Below are 18,813 nucleotides of genomic sequence, written 5' to 3' on the forward strand. Positions count from 1 at the left end.
ACGTAAAATATGACTCTGCTAAGTCCTACAAAAAGAGAATTGCAGTGGCATGGACCAGTGGAACTAACCATATGACATACTAATGCCCTTATAAAATCCAAATTAGAAAACTTATAGAAACATTGATTATACGTTGACTGCAAAAGCAATGGTGGCGCTATTGGGAGATCCTTCTCTACCTTTCTACGTTTACTGCCTTTTGTGATATGCTGCTTATGTTATTGAAACTAAGCTTTTAAACATAACATAATACATACATAACATAAAACATAATACAGGATAGTAGCTGTTTAATTGTATGAAGCCCCTCAATATATTGGGAATGATATCATTGCACCATTAGACAGAGATTTGCTTGGATTTTTTGGATGCACCTTAAAGATGGCCACATCTCTGTTTATTTCCTCTGCTTCACAAGAGCAATGTAGATATCCTGTTTAAAGAAAATTTGTGGTGGGTGGAAAAACAGTGCTATAGGAATGCTGCTTGTGTTGTTGGCACAAGTCAGATACATCTGTGAGGGGAAAGCATCTTTAAAATTAGTACTGGTGTCCATTAGAGGTCATATTATTGTGAGTTCATGTCATTGTGAGCACCAATCGATTCCACTTTCCAGGCAGTTAAATAGTGTAGTTAAATTTTGTTAGGGCTGTCGTTGTGCAATATATTTTACTAATTATGGTATATTATACTTTTTTTTTTTACTCCAAATTTCCTAGAGGTTATTGTTCTTTCTGGATCCGACCTCCTTCACCTGGTTGGGTTGGATGAGAGTTAGGGAGGGGGATGACCGACAGTTACTTGCCTTTTTTGATGCTTCTGATTGTATTATTTAATTTTGACTAAAAACAGCAAGAGCAGAATAAAGGTGCTCAAACACTTTTAGTGTCCTGCTCAATAAATATTGCTCCCTACCTGCCCATACACATGAACATTCAGTTTAGTCAAGCTTTTGTGTGTCATTTCTAACATTTACTGTATTTCATGGCAGATCTGTTTAAAAAAGGATCCTGTAAATGCTGATAGACCCCTTTGCTCTGTTTTTGGGATTTGCATGGTTTTGACAAGTATTTAACAGGTGTCTGCAACTGTCTGTAAATAATTAAGTAATTAGACACTTTATTGGTTCCTTTTATCTATCAGCTGTCCCTGGTGTACTGGGAGAGAACACTGATTTACACAAATTGCTTACATAAAGAAGAAAGGCAGGGGGGAAATTGATTATTATTATTTACGATTATCATCTGTTAAAAGTCTAGTACTGCTTTAATGGGGCTCAGAGTGTGGCCACACATGATAGTTTCTTGCAGTATCTGTATGGAAACTGCAAGCAAGGGTAAATATTTCCAGATCCTGTATGGATATGCGGTTAAAGTCAGTACAGCAGCATGCTGGAAAAATCTAACTACAAGAAAAAGTATACTTCTGTATGTATCTCAAGATTTAGAGGATAGCATTAGAGCTTTCTTATCACATACAATTCACCATTCCAGCTAAGCATTATAAACATAAATGAAATGAAAGATAAATTGTGTATGTGGCTAACTAAAAGTAGCTTGTACATTAGTTTAGTACCATTTGACATAATGTATTAAATACTTATAAAATATAATGCTATGAAACATTCAGTTTATAACGTTTTTAAGTTCTAACATTTGTCTGTAGCATCTGCTATCTACAGATGCTATATAATTAATCTAGTGTATCTTAGACAGTTCAGTCTAAGCTAATACAACCTATTAGACGGCCTAACTGGTGCCAGAATGTTGTGCAAGAATTTTGGTCAAATCTGGGAAATTATTCAAAAGGTAAATTAACTTTATCATATAAAAATTGTAGTGCACAAGGTGTAGGACAGTTTGTTGGTGCACATAAAGTTAGCATTTAACATACTTTGCTTAGTTGAAGAATATTTACCCCCCAAACTAATAATGCCTGCTGGTAAAGGATTACAAGTCCTCCCCATATCATGTAAAATTAGCTGCCCGTGAGACACTGTACCTTAATTACAGCTGTTTTTCTGTTATACAAAGTATTATGCAAAGTAGCATGCTTAGGGACCATCTACCATCCTTTACATTTGCAAAATGTACCCCATGTATGTATCTGATAACATGAAATCACAGCATGCCTCCATTGAGAATAGGGGGGAGTAGAAGTCCATGGAGGCATGCTGTGATTTCATGTGCTAAGATACATACATGGGGTACATTTTGCAAATGTAAAGGGTATACAACGTTATATGACATCACCCTGGTCACATGATATGAAGTGCTGAATAGTAAGGAGGCATAAAGACATGCCCCCTCTGATGCCAGGTAAAATAACATAAATTTGATTTTATGGGGATGTAAGGAAAACAATTTTTAGCAAAAAGAAGGGTGTCAGTCAGTTAATAGGGCTATATGGGAACCTGTCATTTGTCAGCTGTGAATATGTGGTAACAACTTCCCTTTAATCTCAAGCCGGATATTCAAAGATATTAATGAACAGGAGCATTGTATTTGTTTAACAGAGAACTGCTCACAATTTATATATATATATATTCGATTAAACACACATATATTGTTGATTTGTTAGTTTTATTCTTTTGTTCTATAATTTTTTAAATTTTCTTTATATATCTTTTCCACATTCAGGACAGAGGATGTCATCTCTTTCAGTCAGAAAGCCACGACCCACCAAGGATATAGCACATTTCTTACAATTGAAGCAATCGCTGTGCCACTGGCGTTCCTCAAAAGATATGTATTTTGTTCCACCAAGCCCTGGTAAAGTGAAAGAAATAAAAATAATAAAACATTATTACAGAAATGTATACAAAATGGGGCAGATCTGCCAATATGAGATTTATCAATTGGTCGCAACAATCTGCCACTGCTTGTGCTATTGGTTTAATTTTGGAAATGTTACATAAGCCTTTTCCCCAGTTGTAAAAGTGCCTGAGAAATGTGGCCCAAGGTATTGCAGATAACCTTTTGGTGCAGTTTAAAAGATTTATTTCATAAACATATGGATCAATATGCCCAAATATTTGTAACTATAGGAACATATTATAGGTCATACAGTGGACCTGAATAACGCTAAATCAATGACATTTTAAGAACACAAATTCACAAGTGGCAGGTTTTTATGCATTTTGAATATTACATATTACATATAACACTTAATGTTTCCATTTATTATTGCTTTTACTGATGTAGAAGCCATGAAAAAGCCCCCCCTTATCGGTCAGAGCCAGCGCATTATCTATAGGCATTGCCAGATACTTTAAAGTGTAATTCTATGCCTCTTGATGTGCATGATGTGCAGGGAAGGGAGAAGATGAATCATTATGCACTAGCTCTTGATAAATTCCCCCCTATTTGTTTACATCCCCTTCAGTGGCGTAACTAGGAGAGACAGGGCCCCCTAGCAGGCTACAGCATGGGGCTCCTTTTCCCACTTAAAAAATATACATATTAGTATACTCACACATATAAATACACTCATGAGCATATACATATACATATAGTGCCATATGAAACATACTCACATACAGTGTATACAGACACCATATACACATCACAGATACTGCATATATACATCACAGTATATTTGATATACATATTATGCTGGACCATGTGCAGTACAATATAGATATAATGGGGCACATCCTTCATTCTTTATTGTGCCAGGTCAGATGACGGGCCCCCTGACACTGCGGGCCCCATAGCAGCTGCTATGACTGCTACTGCTGTAGTTATGCCCCTGATCCCCTTATATAAAACTCCAGCTTTATCATACAATACACAAACCTCATATGTATTACAACTATGTATAGATTGCCTTCGCCCTGTGGTAGTGCTACATAGTTGCTTTCAACTGCATCCCTAGATTACAATTGGTGATCAGAGTGGCAGACATCCCATAATCATTGTATTGTTAAGTGACATTTCAGCCAAAAAGGAATTTTCCATGGCAGAAAATATTTTTGTCCTAGAAGGATGAAAAAATGTAAATTCCTCAAGTTTGTTGCAATCATGTGAGTAGGGGGTGGGGGAACAAGGAAACATTCTTTAAAATGTTTCATTTGGAAGCACATGTCGAGTACAGCTGTAATAGCACAGAATACCTCTGTAGATCCCATTAGAGGTGCAAGTTTAGATTTCTTCTATAGTGTGTCAGCAATGTAATACATTTCAGCTGCCCAACTACATTGGGTTTTAGAATGCAGACATCTTTTGATATTTTATACAGGTGAAAACAGCTGATCTGGAGGGGGCTGAGTGTTGGGCCATCACCAATCTGATATGAGGCTGGAAAACCTTTAATGGCATATATTTTACAGCAAAGGGCTTTTATCATTTCACTTCCCTTTGACAATATTTCATTCTGAAACTTTAAATTTGTGAATAAATTGACTATATTGCACCTATTTCATTGCTACCATCATATCAAATTTGCATATACTAACAAAAAATTCAAAATCAACGTATATATGTACCACTTATGGGACTTGTGCATCCGGCACATTTCTTGGCATACAAGTTGCAGAAACAGTTCAGGCAGTAGGCAAACTCATCCCGGGATGTAAATCTTTGCCCAGACAAGGGTTTCTTGCAGCCAGTACATATAAAGCACTCCTTATGCCAGGGCTGATCCCGATAGGTGACACCTCCTGTAGTGATGGCCTTGCAAAGAACAAAATACAGTGTTAACTTTGTAATTTCTGCAACTTTTGTAATTCATGATCAAATGTTTCATCTTTCTTGAAGGTATTGTCTACTTTAAGTACCAGAAACAACTATTTTTACGTGTACCTGTCAATTCTCCTTACATAGCTGCTTTGTCATAAAAAACAAAACCCCTGGAGCTACTTTTCTGGCTAAACACAGCTTTTAATTGCAGTTGATAATCCTCTTACAACTATTAGATTTTTATTTTAAAATTCACAAGATGCCTAGTTCTGCGGTCACCTATTCCCTGCTTTGCCCTGCTATGGGAAATATCCCAAGGACACCTCCAATTCAATATTCATAAAAATAATTATAGAGGATAAAGTTCTGCATAGACACATGGTTAACTTTAGAAGGCTGACACATCATGCCCTAGTCTTAATATTTCCCCTTCCGACATATGACACATCAGATATTCTATAAGACTATGGGGGACATGTATCTTTACTTTACTTTTGCCGTTTATGCGACTTTTCACTGCAACTTTTGCAGTCGTAGTGGGCTGCAGGCTGTATACTGGGAGCAGGGGCTGCAGGCTGTATACTGGGAGCAGGAGCTGCAGGCTGTATACTGGGGGGTAGGGCTGTATACTGGGGGGCAGGGGCTGTATACTGGGGGGCAGGGGCTGCAGGCTGTATACTGGAGGTCAGGGGCTGTAGACTGGGGGCAGGGGCTGTATACTGTGGACAGGGGGCTGCAGGCTGTATACTGTGGATAGGGGCTGCAGGCTGTATACTGTGGACAGGGGATTGCGGGCTGTATACTAGGGGCAGGGGCTTCAGGTTATATACTGGGGGGCAGGGGCTGCAGATTATATATTCGGGGGGAAGGGGCTGCAGGCTGTATACCGGGGGGCATGCACTGGCTGGCTGTATACTGGGGGCAGGCTGGGACCAATGCATTTCATACCCTCGACTTATATTGAAGTCAATGTTTTTTTCCAGTTTTTTGTGTAAGGTACCTTGGCTTATACTCAGGTCGGCTTATACTATGGTATATATGGTCTGCTACTGAAAAATGGTAGTTCCTTTAAAACCTTATCATTGCCTACTCTCCCCTAGTTTTGCTTTCCCCTTCCATAAGTGCTTAACCCCTTACCGACATGACAAAAATATATATGTATTTTTATCTAAATCCATGAAAATGTTTCCAAAAGCATTTCAGGAGGTTTATAAAATCAGGATCACATGCGTGAACATGTTAACATTTTCTAACCATAAGAATACCAACACTAAAAGGTCATGAAACTAAATATAAAAATATTTAAATACAATTTACATAACCCCATTTTTACATTAGTGAATAGTCTTATTGTTCTGTTACAATGATCACCTACTTTTTTACACTGGATGCAGTGCATTGCAAACTGCTTTTCGTAGCATGGCACACAAAAGTTCTGGTTCTCTTTGGGGATGAAGCTCTTTGTTCCAATTGGCTGTTGGCAACGGGCACAGATAAAGCAAGTCTCATGCCAGCTATTTCCTTTATATTCCATCTTACGTGTTCCTGCATGGTGACAAAAAAGTTAGATGCTTACTGTAAGTAAAGTTATTGGATGAATATATTAGATAATATTACAGAAAGTGCATGGATTGATTCCTCTAACTGTGATCATGGGGTGGAGGAGAAGTCCATAAAAATAATCAGACATTTTTCATTTCCAAAAATAGTGAAATAGTATATGAACTTATGGTTAAGGGTTGCTCTGCCAAATTTCCAATTACTTTTAAAACTGATATCATTAGTTCTAGTTACTATCACTGTAGCCCTCCACCAGTCAAGGCTTTATGGCAGAGTGTGCTGATGGAAGCTTCTCCTCAGTGCAAGACATATGAAAGCCACATTCAGTGTTCAAAAAAACAGATGAAGGACTCCCAGACTATGAGAAATAAGATTGTCTGAATTGAATTTGAATGAATGAATTGAATTTTTTGGTGTTAATTCTAAGCAGTACTATAAGTGTGGAGAAAATGAAAAATACAATCCCAGCCCTGAAACATGGTGGCAGGAAATATATATGCGGCCAAATACAGAGATATCCTGAAGGGAAACCTCTTCCAGAGTGCTCTGGACCTCAGACTGGGCTGAAGGTTCACCTTCCTACAAGACAATGACTCTAAGAACACAGCTAAAATAACAAAGTAAAGAAGTGGCTCCAGAACAATTATGTGGTCATTGTTGACTGGCCCAGCCAGAGCCCTGACCTAAACCCAATTGAGCATCTCTGAAAAGACTTGAAAATGGATTCCACCAATGTTCACCATCCAACCTGAGGGAACTGGAATCTCCAAATCTGGGTGTGAAATACTCCATCATTCCCAAGAAGACTCATGGCTGTACTAGCCCAAAAGCTGCTTCTACTCAATACTGAGCAAAGGGTCGGAATACTTATGGCCATATGATATTTCAGGTTTTCTGGTTTAATAAATGAGCAAATATATCTACATTTCTGTTCTTTTCTGTCAAGATGGAGTGCAGAGTGTACATTCATGAGCGAAAAAAAATAACTTTTTTAATCTTACAAATTGGCTGCAATGAAACAGTGAGTGAAAAGGGGTCTATATACTTTCTGTACCCACTGTACATATGCACAAACCTGGCATGATTGTTTTCTTGCATTCATGGCACTTAGAAGAATATTCATTAGAGTAGCATTCGGTACAGATAAGATGTTCATCCTTTGCAGCAAATGGCTTGTCCACCAGTGAGCGCTTGCATTGAAAGCAGTGAAAGCAGGCCTCATGCCAGTGGCGATCCTTGTAGGATAGATCCTGAAAGAGCAATAACCACCATTAGCAGGTCCTTAAAATTTACATAAAAAAACAATGGGGCAATTTCTGATGCCAACATTTAGCAATACAGATTGTACAACATTACACTCTTATACCATAAAGCAATCTTACTTTATATTAGTAGAGTATAAATGTTCTTTGGTCTTTGCCACTATATTCTAGGAATATGTTTATTCCTGCAGCCCGGTCAGGAGGGCTATATTCTGGAGGTGTGATGCAGATCTCTTTTATCTTCTTATTCGCCCCTCAGAGCATCATTGATGTGTCTGCTCTTAGTGCATCTCACACCCATTGTATTAAAACAAGAACAATATAACCAACAAACTAGACAGGACTGCTTGATCTATTTTTACATTCTCTTAAATGTTTACTACTATTTTACTGCATCACTAACAACAGATGGAAAACTAAATGTGCACAGGGAAGGGAATGGGGGCCACAAAATCTGCCCCCAGCAGTACATCATCCTCTTCAACAAAGGAGGTATGCTGCTGAGAAATGCAAATTGCCTACAGTAGCCATGATCTACATTTAACTGCAGCACATGAGTAGTCATTACTAAGGAATAACACCCATTGCAGATTACTGCTTGCCACTTCATTCTGTGTAAAAGTACCTTTACTAACTGTAGTCTGTTGCAAAATTATGAAACCATCTATCTGATACCTTAAACAAATCTTTATTGTAAAACGCATTGCCTCTTAATTTCTGAAATGTAGAAGTTTAAGTGAATCTATTGGTTTAATATGCCACCCTGTATAAGATTAGCATATTATAACTAATGCTAGTCGCCAAAACACCACAAAATATGTTGTGCTTCTAGAAGTGTTTAATAAATTCACTGGTCTCATAGATGGAGTCCAGCTATATCAATGAACAGAGTACTAACCAGGGGTATAAAGGTTTAGGTCAATTGTCTCATCTCGGTCTTTTGCACCAAAACACAGTAAATATGGCAGCATTCATTTTTTTGTGTTCAAACTTCCTCTTGTGTTCAAACATTTTCCCTCAAGTAATATAGCTTGAAAACTGATATTTTCACCTGTGTTTACTTGATTCTTTAAAATTTTTATGCAGTTAAAATACTTTATTTTGTATTACATAATTAGATCTTACGTAATCAGGTCCTCAGATGTTTCTGGTTTATATTTTACGAGGAATGACTAGATCACATGATCAAAATAAATCTGTCAAATTACACAGTACAGATTCTGCAGATGACCTGGCAACCCCCTCCATAAATAATTCTGTGATTTAAGGATATTTCTAGTAATCTCTAACAGCCCAGTGAAAATTCCAAAAGACATTTTACATTAATAATATGCAATATGTAAAAACTTACATACCGTATTTAGACACATTAAAACAATAGACAATTTTTTTCTGGAGTTAAAATGATAAAATATACCTGTTCTGACTTACATACAAATTCAACTTAAGAGCAAACCTAAAGAACCTATCTTCTACATAACTATGAGACTGCTTGCATACCAAAGGCCATGAATTATAATATGGGATATTATAATATAGATATGCAATATTGAATTGTTGACCAACTATATGACAACAACTGGATTGGCTAAGGTCAAGGAGAAGGTTTTCTTTCCATAAAACTTGAACTTTGCTGTTAGCTTTAATGTACTCAGATTCTTACATTTAATTCTTATTTAATATATATGAATTTCTTAACGACTGAAAATGAATTAAAAGTTGTGGGGTCTCACAGCTGTGTAATGTAGAAACTTTTTATGTAGCATGGAATAGTTTTTTAGCATGTTTACAATCTGCTTATTCCTTTTAATTCCACACAAAGGAATCATATTTCTGTTGTTTCCATACTGTATTAATGGCTTTTTTGTATCAAATTTGTATGGCATCTATATTGCATAAAAAATCCAAACCACCATTGTAGAAGGCCCCGGTGCCAAACTTCTTCTATAAGAGGCAAACACAAATGCAGTTAAGAATGTTAGTTATAGTTGATTTTACTACTACTTAGCCTGCCTTATTCTGTGCTATCTTGGGCTGCAAACAATGGACCTGTGGTTCATTGTTTGCTCCCTTTTGTCATTTTGTGTGAGGTCTGTTCATGTGCTGATGATGTCAGTAGAAATGATACACAAATCATACTTGGGCCGTAGACACAATGACTGTTAAGGGGCACAATGAAATCCATTTCTCTGTGTGCCATCAGTTAAATTAACGGGTAAAACACAAAAACTAGCTTTGCATGCAGGGGGACATTTTTTTAAAGACATTTTTAAAGAAACAAGCACACATTTAAATGGTACAGGTCATGACACACAATTATTAGAAGATTTTCAAGCTATGATCTCATCTACCATCTACCAAAAATATGTCTGTATGGACTTTGACAACTCCATCTTCCATAACTCCCCGCCTATTTGTTTTGACAATGCTCACAGCATAGGGCCACAAAAAAACTCTACCATGCCTGCAACCCTATTGGGAAGGAAGGTCAATGGAAGAACTTCCATCCATCTTCAGTATTTAATATAGATGTGAACTGGCTCATAGATAACAAGGTAGCTACTTTGGAAGATTGCAAGTGAATGATTGTTTCCAGATGTTATGTATGGTCATGTATACATCACTGTACATACTGTAACATATTCTCCTTTACTAACATGTCTCTAGTATATACTGGCTCTGTACAGTATGACCGGCAGCTTTGCAGTCTTGCTTAAGATATTCATTTATTTAAGCTGAAAAAATATTGTCCTGACTAATCCATTAAATTCTGAGAACAAATATGCCCAGCCAAGAACATTTCAAGTACAATCTGCACATACACATACTATTCAGCTACAGTTTTTATTAAAACCGCTGTCCATAATAATATTTATCCTCCAACTCAAATAAATCAAGTGGAATTTAAGACGACTTGTGCTGAAAGTTGTTTTGTCCTGAACTTTCTACAACTACTTTTACTGCTCCTAATCTAATCCCAGTCATAGTTTATATGGCTACCATCTGCAAATATGAACAAACAACTAATAGGATTAGGCTCATAGTATCCTGCTGCCAAAAAATGTCAAAACAGTAAAAAATATGGTGTTTTTATGAAGTGATCATCCCCACTTGTATGTATACAGCTGTAAAATGTACGGTGGACCTCACACATTACATTCCATAATAACCACTCTGGCTGAGCCATTCATTGTAGGTTTTGTGTTAGTAGCTGAAAAGTCTCAGCAAGGAATGTGTTAAAGATCCTATACAACTGGAACTGACAGTCTCATTTTGGGCTTAGCTGAACCAAACAAGTACAGGATCTCTAATGTAGGAGATAGATGGTAGAAAGCAGTGAGGCACTGGAGAATACCAGTGCCCAACCATTTCCAGCTTAATTCCAACAGTGGTTATGTTGTTGACTATTTTAAAGTGACCATTTCCGATTACAGGATTAGAGAATTCTTCAGGATTAGAGAAGTCTTGAAGAGGTTATATAATGAAAACAAATGTGTTCCCTGAGTCTAATCAGGAAACATGAACATTACAGATTGAAATCTGATGCTACTGTAGGACTCTTTCTTTGAATCTTTTGCTTGTGAGGCGCCCATTATGGTGGACTGGGGTCAGAAGGTAAGAGTTCTCTCTATGGAGAGGCTGCCAATTAAGACCGCCTTATAGGCGTGTGTAGACTTAAAGCTATAGATGCTCCACTAGGGAATTCTGGGAAGGTGTTAGCCTCTCATACAGCCAAACAAGTTCCCTACGCTGTACTTAGGAGACCCAACCAGGTCAAAACAGTACTGTCTATAGTTGGGAGTCTGTTCCTTCTGGAATAGATATAATGGTTTGGCTTAATCCCACATCATGTTTTTGGACATCTTGTAAGTCATACTTGGTGTCAAGGGGGGCTGCGTTTCATGGTAGCAAAAAGAGGCATTGTTTTCCATTTAACACCATGGAAAATATATTTGCATACCTCCCAGAATTCTGGTGGACTTGCACCTCCCATAGTGCGGAATTTCCCTCTGAAAGCTGTGAGTAAAACTGAAGATCCTGGTCTCTAGCAACTCTATGAAAGTACACAATAAACATATTCAGGGGTGTGACTAGGAGATATTGGGCCATATAGTAGCCGCTATGGCTGTTAAGGTGGTAGTTACGCCACTGCACATATTACAATAAAGCTTCATTCATTCAGGAGAACCCTGCCATCCACACGATTGTGGTGGGGCCCAGCAGATGGGCCCACAGTGATGTGACACTTATCCCCTATCCCCATATTGATATGAAGGATCATCAGTGAAACATTTAAGCAATTTTCTATTATGTTATTAGGGCGATTCCATTCTTATTCAACTTAAGAATAAACCTTCAGAACCTATCCTGTATGTATGTACTGTATGTAACTTGGAGACAGCCTATATTTAAATTTTAAACAATTATGATTTGTGCTTTTGAGAATCTCCAGTACATATAATTTGAAATACAGAATAAGTAGGTTTTATAGGCCATAGTTTATAAAAAGGAAATATTCCTTTTGTATTTTCCTTCAGAATGTGCAGCTCTTTGTATAAATCTTTAATTCGTGCATCGTATACACATTCCAAAGCTAACTAAATTTTTCACTAATTTTTGCCAGATCATTTTACCACAAAATATGCAAGAGTTTGTAGTCTACTCACTGGTTTTACAAACAATAACTTGGAATGATTACATGTAATGTGATGGCTCTATTCCAACTATGTTATTAGTACCACATGCAGCTGTTAGTCTCTAGACAGTTAGATAATAGAAATAGCTTGACTAAATGCCATTAGTAAGATAACATATTCAGTTAGTACAATATATCATTTTAAAATTAGGGATTTCTATAGGGGAGCAGAGACAGCAGCCATGCATAAGCACGGGTGCCTTGGAAAAAGTCCATTTAGCACCCCTTAAGAAATAATTAATATAATAGGTATATGGTAATTTGGATGCCCAGAAGCTGCCGAAACCAGTACATTTTTTTTTGTTTTCTTTTTAATATGCTAAAATAAAAAGAAGAATTTTCCAACATCTTGGAGAGTTCTGGATTTATATGTTTTTGTTTGTATCCACGTAAGATTGATGTTGGGACACTGGCGTGAGCAGGCCTACACAAACAGTCTGGATGCTCTAACAACAAGCAAGAAAAAAAGTTTGTTGTCCAGCTTCCAATGAAAGGCACAAGGAATAAAGTTAAAAGTCCACTTTTATTAGTCACACTTTTAAAAACCAGCCCTTTTTTTTACAAAAACATTAGGGCATACCAATGGACCATCAAATAGGTAATAAGTAAAAACAAACAAACAAAAAAAGGCAGATAATTCAAACAGAAATGGTAAAGCATCCATAGCATGGAATACAGCAATAGTAACAGGAAGAGGCGAAGGGAAGAAAGGGGAAAGGAAAAAGAAAAAAATAAACCAAAATTCCATCCCTGACTTCAGAAATTAGATGTAGTCAGATCTTCCATTTTATGGACTTCCCCCTTTCTTTTTTTAAACTGTTTATTGAAAAATATGTACAGCTGTACATATTATTACAATAAGACCAATAGAACATCATCATATTGTGTACATATATGTAGTCAAACATATTATGCAATTTACAGAGAAGTAATATATACAACCACACTCTTGCGCTGGTCTACAGTGTCTAAAAGACATGAAGACATGAAACTGTACAGAGCATTAGTTCTCAATAATCACAGAAAAACATAACCAATAAATTAACCAAATTAACCTAACATGCCTTTGTGATTGTTTTCTTTTGTGTGTATTGGTCTGGTGGGTGCTAGTTTATTTAGCCCAGTTTGCATTTAGTATATCCCTCCAGGTTTCATCAATATTCACACTTGGACCATCCATTCTATCTCAGGTTTTGTCGCATTTCAGATACAGAATAGGCTGTCATAGAGGAGTCACACCAAGCACCCCAAACTTTATTAAATTTCTCCGGGCGTTCCCTGTTTTTGTATACTATTTTATTGTAGGGAATAACTTGATTGACCAGTTTCTTCCATTGTGAGCAAGAGGGAGGTATATCCCCCATCCAGCGTAGCGCAATAGCTTTTCTAGCCATGAAACAGGTTTCCCTGATTACAATTTGCTCGTAGTGAGTCCATATTTCCTCATCCAGAATGCCGAATAGGCATATTAATGGGGTGACAGACAGCGGTTTACATAGCACTTTGGAAAGAGTTTCGACAACATCTGTCCAAAATGAGGAAATATAACTACATGTCCAGATCATATGCCAAAAATTTGCTGGAGAAGTAGAGCATGGACTTCCCCCTTTCTGACCCAGTGGACCAAGAAGGGATGGTGATGGGGCCTCCAGAGAGCTGGAGTATCCAGGATCGTGCAGCATTAACCAAATGCCTCACCTCCCCCTTCTCCCTCAGCACTTCCCCCCTTCTTATGCCTGCTGTAATTTCTAGGCAGCAGAGGAAGTTTCAGGACACAGTGGGAGGGTGGAAATGTTCCTGCACAGTTCCTCAAGCATGGAGAGGCTGTGTAACTTCTTTATATCACTTCTGTCTCAAAGCATAATTTTAAACATTGATTTTTGAAGGAAGGAACCCATGGATAACAATATAAGAAGATTACTATAGTCACGATACCTGGCTCAATGAGTAAGTGCCACTGGCTTATCATGTTTGGTTTTAATGGTAGATTTCCTTTACATAGAAGAAACTGTTGGTTTCACAAAACCTTTGTGAAAATTGCTTGGAAAATATGCCTATAATAGAATCAATTATACAATACATAAATAAAGCATGTCACTACTAGGAGGACCCGAAAGCACATCTGTGAACAAATCAAGAAAAAAGACTTTAATACTTTACAATTGATAAATGGTATATAAACCATTTGGATCAACAAGATAAAAAAGGAATTCACAGATTGCTTTCCAGCAGGAATTTTCTTTTTTTGTACAGCTAGATCATCATGAAGACTCATTAGACTTTTTGTCTGCCAACAATAATTGTTTATTTCCCCTTAAACAGTTTTTATAAAGATATATTTTAATATTTTAAACAACAATTCATAAAAATAAGTTTAAAAGTTCAGGCTGATGAATTCCTAAATATTTTCTGACAAATGTTCTTTCATCCAACTTTAGAATTTCCTAATGTCCCGTAACCCATCACCGTAACCATGAGAAACAGAAAATAGAAATAGAAAATAGTGTTGAATATTCTTGAAGATAGGTTTTCACTTAGAATGAGTTAAAGTAAATTAAGTTATAAGTAAAGGATGAAATATTATTCTAACTGTATCAGTGAATCTGGGGAAGAAAATCAGATGCAATGGTGTCAGGCAGTCTCTTCTGGCTGCCTGACACTGTACTGGCTGGGTCATGTCAAAGAGAAGAGAGCACAATGTTCTTTCTTTTTAAGCATTTACTGCTTAAAAGCTAAGGGGGTCACTTATCATGTGTTCACAGGCAGGAGAAAAATGATCTTAAAGTAAAAGCATATCAATTTTTATATATAAAAGACTATAGAGCATGATATGTATTAATGTATCAGATGTGTGTGGAGTCGAGCTAGAACAGTCTTCACTATCACCACTATCACTGTGTCTAGTTGGTCACTGCACGAAATTCTGCTTCACTGACCTTTTTTTAATGGTGTACTTGCTTTGTGCTGAAAGGCCAAGCCCCCTTTTTAGAGGACACACCCCTAAAAGCTTTGATAAATGTGGTGCAAGGCATTTTATTTTCGTGGATGACACCAGACTTTTGGTGCAAGAAGATTGATAAATCTCATGCAATATTTGATGCAGAAATGTGTTTCACAAACATTTGCCATGTTATATTGCCCACACTCTTTTTGACTTTGATTAGACATTAGTAAAGCTTATAAAGTGCCCTATACTACGCAGTTTTTATTTGTGGGGTGACTTTGGAACTAATAGACTTTAAAGTAAACTTTAAATATGCAAATATAATGCACATTGTGCAGATGATGATGTTAATACCCCAGTGACCACGGATTTGCGGCCGAGGCAGCGATGCCGGTGCCATCTTGGAGTTGGCCACGCTCTATCAGCCTTTCCCGTGCCACAAAAGCCATGTGAGAGCGCGCGGCGACACGAGCCCAAACTTTGGTAAGTGCATGGCAGAAGTTTTATCTTCATAATTTATGCAAAAGTAAGCACCGAATATGAGTGTTTCAGTGGTAAGGGGTACTAATTTGGAAAGCACCAAAAGAAACCTGAGGTTGAGAAAGGGGTGTGTCTTCGCAGGTTTAAATGGCCACAGTTTTTCATGTGTATGAACAGGCAAGCCAGTTGAAGCGCTCCACGCGTGAAACAGCTGTCCTCTTTGTGAGTCCTCCCCTCCCCATGAAATGTTACTTGCACACCATGTTTTTGTAAGTATGCACAAATAAACTGGATTGGAAGGAGACACTGTGGTGAGTGCCATTCTATTACTTTTTCTGAATACCTAGATCCCTCCCTTCTGCAGTGGGCAGGTCAACAGCCTATCAAACGTGTTATGCACAGACCCCTTTGGTACGTCCTTCAGGTTGTCTATGTATTCATGTTTAATCTGCGCAAATTGAAAAAATTGCTCCCTTCGTAGGCTGTACTTCTCCACCAGTTCCTCCCTGGTGGAGGATCCATCCCACTATTTATCGCAGAAGTTATACTAAATTGTAATGGTGAACATTTGGTAAGTTCAGGCCTCCCTCTATTTTGGGCATTATCACCTTTTTTAGACCTATCCTGGGTCAACAATACCAATGGGAGTAAATAGGATGCCTCAGTAAATGGGGTGCTGTGGCGGTGGTCAGGACTACTACCTTTACAATTGTTGGCTGCTCATTACACCCTGGTGGGTAATACTATTGGTTATAGCCTGATTGTGTATATACTGGTGTTTGTGACTTTGGATGTATTTAACGTGTACCGCATTACTTATGACCACCGCCACATCTTTTGTGGCTTTTATGTGTATGTTTTTTAACCGTATGTTTTTTTGATGGCCGATTATATAAAGTTATGTTGGAATTTTGAATTTTGAATTGAGTAAGTAATTATGTGATTTATCATTTACTGAGGCATCCTATTTACTCCCATTGGTATTGATGGTTTATTTGTTAGTAGTAGGATGAGTACATAAGGGACTGGGATATCTTTTGTTGGTATTCACTATCCTGGGTCAATTCCCCCTCAGTTTGGGGGGGATATTCATCGTTTTAACTAATTGTACCTATCCCATCAATGATAGAGGGATTGTCTACCAATTCCGAAGTTCCTGTGCAATCTTACTCGTCAAAGAAGGGTAATTTAGCCTATATAATGATTCTTTGGTTCTTCTTACCTCGATTTCCAAATAGAGTACCATATGGAATGCCACTGAGATCTCACACAAAGTACTGCCCAACTGCCAGATTTAACTTGAAACCTGAGAAGGATCCAAATTCTGTAAAAGGCAATGTTATGTATTGCTCATAAAGAGCACATTATCATCTTCAAACAAAACTAGATGTAGGGCCTTGTTACCTATAGTGATGTATTGCCATACAATGCTGCCAGTTATGTTCTAAACAAGCCATGAAAACCCATTCAATTGAGAACCTACCCTAGCCACCTCCCGTTATATTATTATTCTCTGGGTCGATGATAAGGGTAGGAGTCTGAAAGCATCTAACACCATTAGCAACCTACTGCCAAACGCCAATCAGTTGGCATATATCATGGATAGGATCTTCACGTTCAGCTTGATCAAGGAGATGGGTCTGTAAGACCTTTTCTTTCTTTGGTAGGAGTTTAATATCGGTTTTATTCAAGTGTCTTGTTAGAGCCGTGCCCGAGGTCACTTTAGAATACCAGCTAGAAACTATCAGGGCAACCTGGGCGCGAAGAGCCTTGAAAGAGCCTTTCCGTTCTCCAAATTCTCAATGACTCCCTTCTGTGACCGGGTTATTCAAGAGTAACAGCTGATCCTCACTGAGTGCCAGTAGTTGCACCTTGTCCAAAAATGTCCTGCCAGGTGAGTCATCACCCGGGATGTTGACGCCGTGCAGTAACTCCCCAGTTTTAAATTTATTTCCAGAGTGGCAGCTGCAAACTCAACACCGTGTTTTGTCAAGAGCTTTTATATTCAGTTGGGCACATGGTTGAGTTAAGGTCCCCCCCCCCAACTTTCCAAGGTTCTCTGACAGTCAGTATTCGCATGCACAGCGAATCGAAAAAAGTTTTCTGGTCAGAGTTAGAGGCATAGACACAATGGACACCCATTTTGGTAGCATTATCTTCACAATGACCCACCTTCCCTTTGAGTCACACTCCACCCCCTGCACCTGGTGCTCCAGAGACTTATTAATCAGCACAAGGACTCCCGCTTTTCTCTCCACCACTGGAGAACCGTATACTGCCCCCACCCAAATCTTTTGCATTCTACAAAAATCACCAACTGCTAGAGGGGTCTCCTGCAGCAATGCCACCTGAAGCCGCCGTAGATGTCTCAACACCATCATACATTTGTGCTTGGATCGCTACCCCTTCACATTCCATGAAGTCAGTTTCATTCCTCAATGCCATGTACAAACCTTCAGAAAACAGTTACACAATGGATCCTGTGCTACTCTGCTATACCGAACTTGCCTGACGGCTACAAATTCCCCCACCTGATCTGCAATGAGCCTGAAGAGCCCCACTAAACTGGGGCCCTCTGTAGTTTAATGTTGATACTCGAAGACCCAATCCCCCCTCTTAACCCTATACCCTATCCCAAATAGAAATCTCCCTCCCTGCAGCCCCATGAGGTTTTGGAACACAGTGATTACCTCTTTCGTTTGAAACTCTAAATGTAATGACTCCCTTTCTCTTAACAGCTTCTCTCAACAACTTTACCCAATTTCTGATCCCCCCACTAACAGAGGAAACTTTACAGAGGTTTAACCCCAACAATCGTTCAAAGTCCCCGTAACCTTCTAATGGCTGCTTCACTAGCCTTGGAAGCCTCCTCTGCTTTATGGAAGTTCTTCTTCTCTCACGCCCCCTGCGAGACAAACTTGCTGTTTATGTCAAACTGTCCTTCTCTTGCTGTGAAGTGCAGAGGTCATGATCACCCTCTCTGTGAGGAGAGGAAGGGTTAAATAGTAGTCCTCCTTTTCTCAATTGCAAAGTCTTTCATTGCGATGAAAGATGCTGCCTTGTGGGGATCTTGAAACGCATGCTGGACAACATTCACTGTGCATATTTGGAGAATGGCTGGGTAGCAGGAAGCTTGCTCGCAATTTCACTAGGGAACAACAAACTTACAGTAAAGAGTTTTTACTTTAGAAG

The 18,813-nt window shown here is 38.3% G+C and overlaps 1 protein-coding gene across 3 annotated transcripts in view; it reads right to left on the reverse strand.

Annotated features, from left to right (window-relative positions):
- Positions 1-608: 608 nt before the first annotated feature.
- FHL2 (four and a half LIM domains 2) overlaps positions 609-18,813 on the reverse strand; it is a 58,021-nt gene continuing 39,816 nt past the window's right edge. For all 3 annotated transcript variants that reach the window (XM_072135896.1, XM_072135894.1, XM_072135895.1), the window contains exons 3-6: positions 7,315-7,489; positions 6,055-6,224; positions 4,487-4,673; positions 609-2,768 (exon numbers count right to left, since the gene is read on the reverse strand). In XM_072135896.1, the coding sequence (XP_071991997.1) occupies positions 2,617-2,768; positions 4,487-4,673; positions 6,055-6,224; positions 7,315-7,489 (684 nt within the window). In that variant the 3' untranslated portion in view covers positions 609-2,616. The remainder of the gene's footprint in view (positions 2,769-4,486; positions 4,674-6,054; positions 6,225-7,314; positions 7,490-18,813) is intronic.

The sequence above is a fragment of the Engystomops pustulosus genome, chromosome 2, assembly GCF_040894005.1.
Source record: "Engystomops pustulosus chromosome 2, aEngPut4.maternal, whole genome shotgun sequence".
Classification (NCBI taxonomy): Eukaryota; Metazoa; Chordata; class Amphibia; order Anura; family Leptodactylidae; genus Engystomops; species Engystomops pustulosus.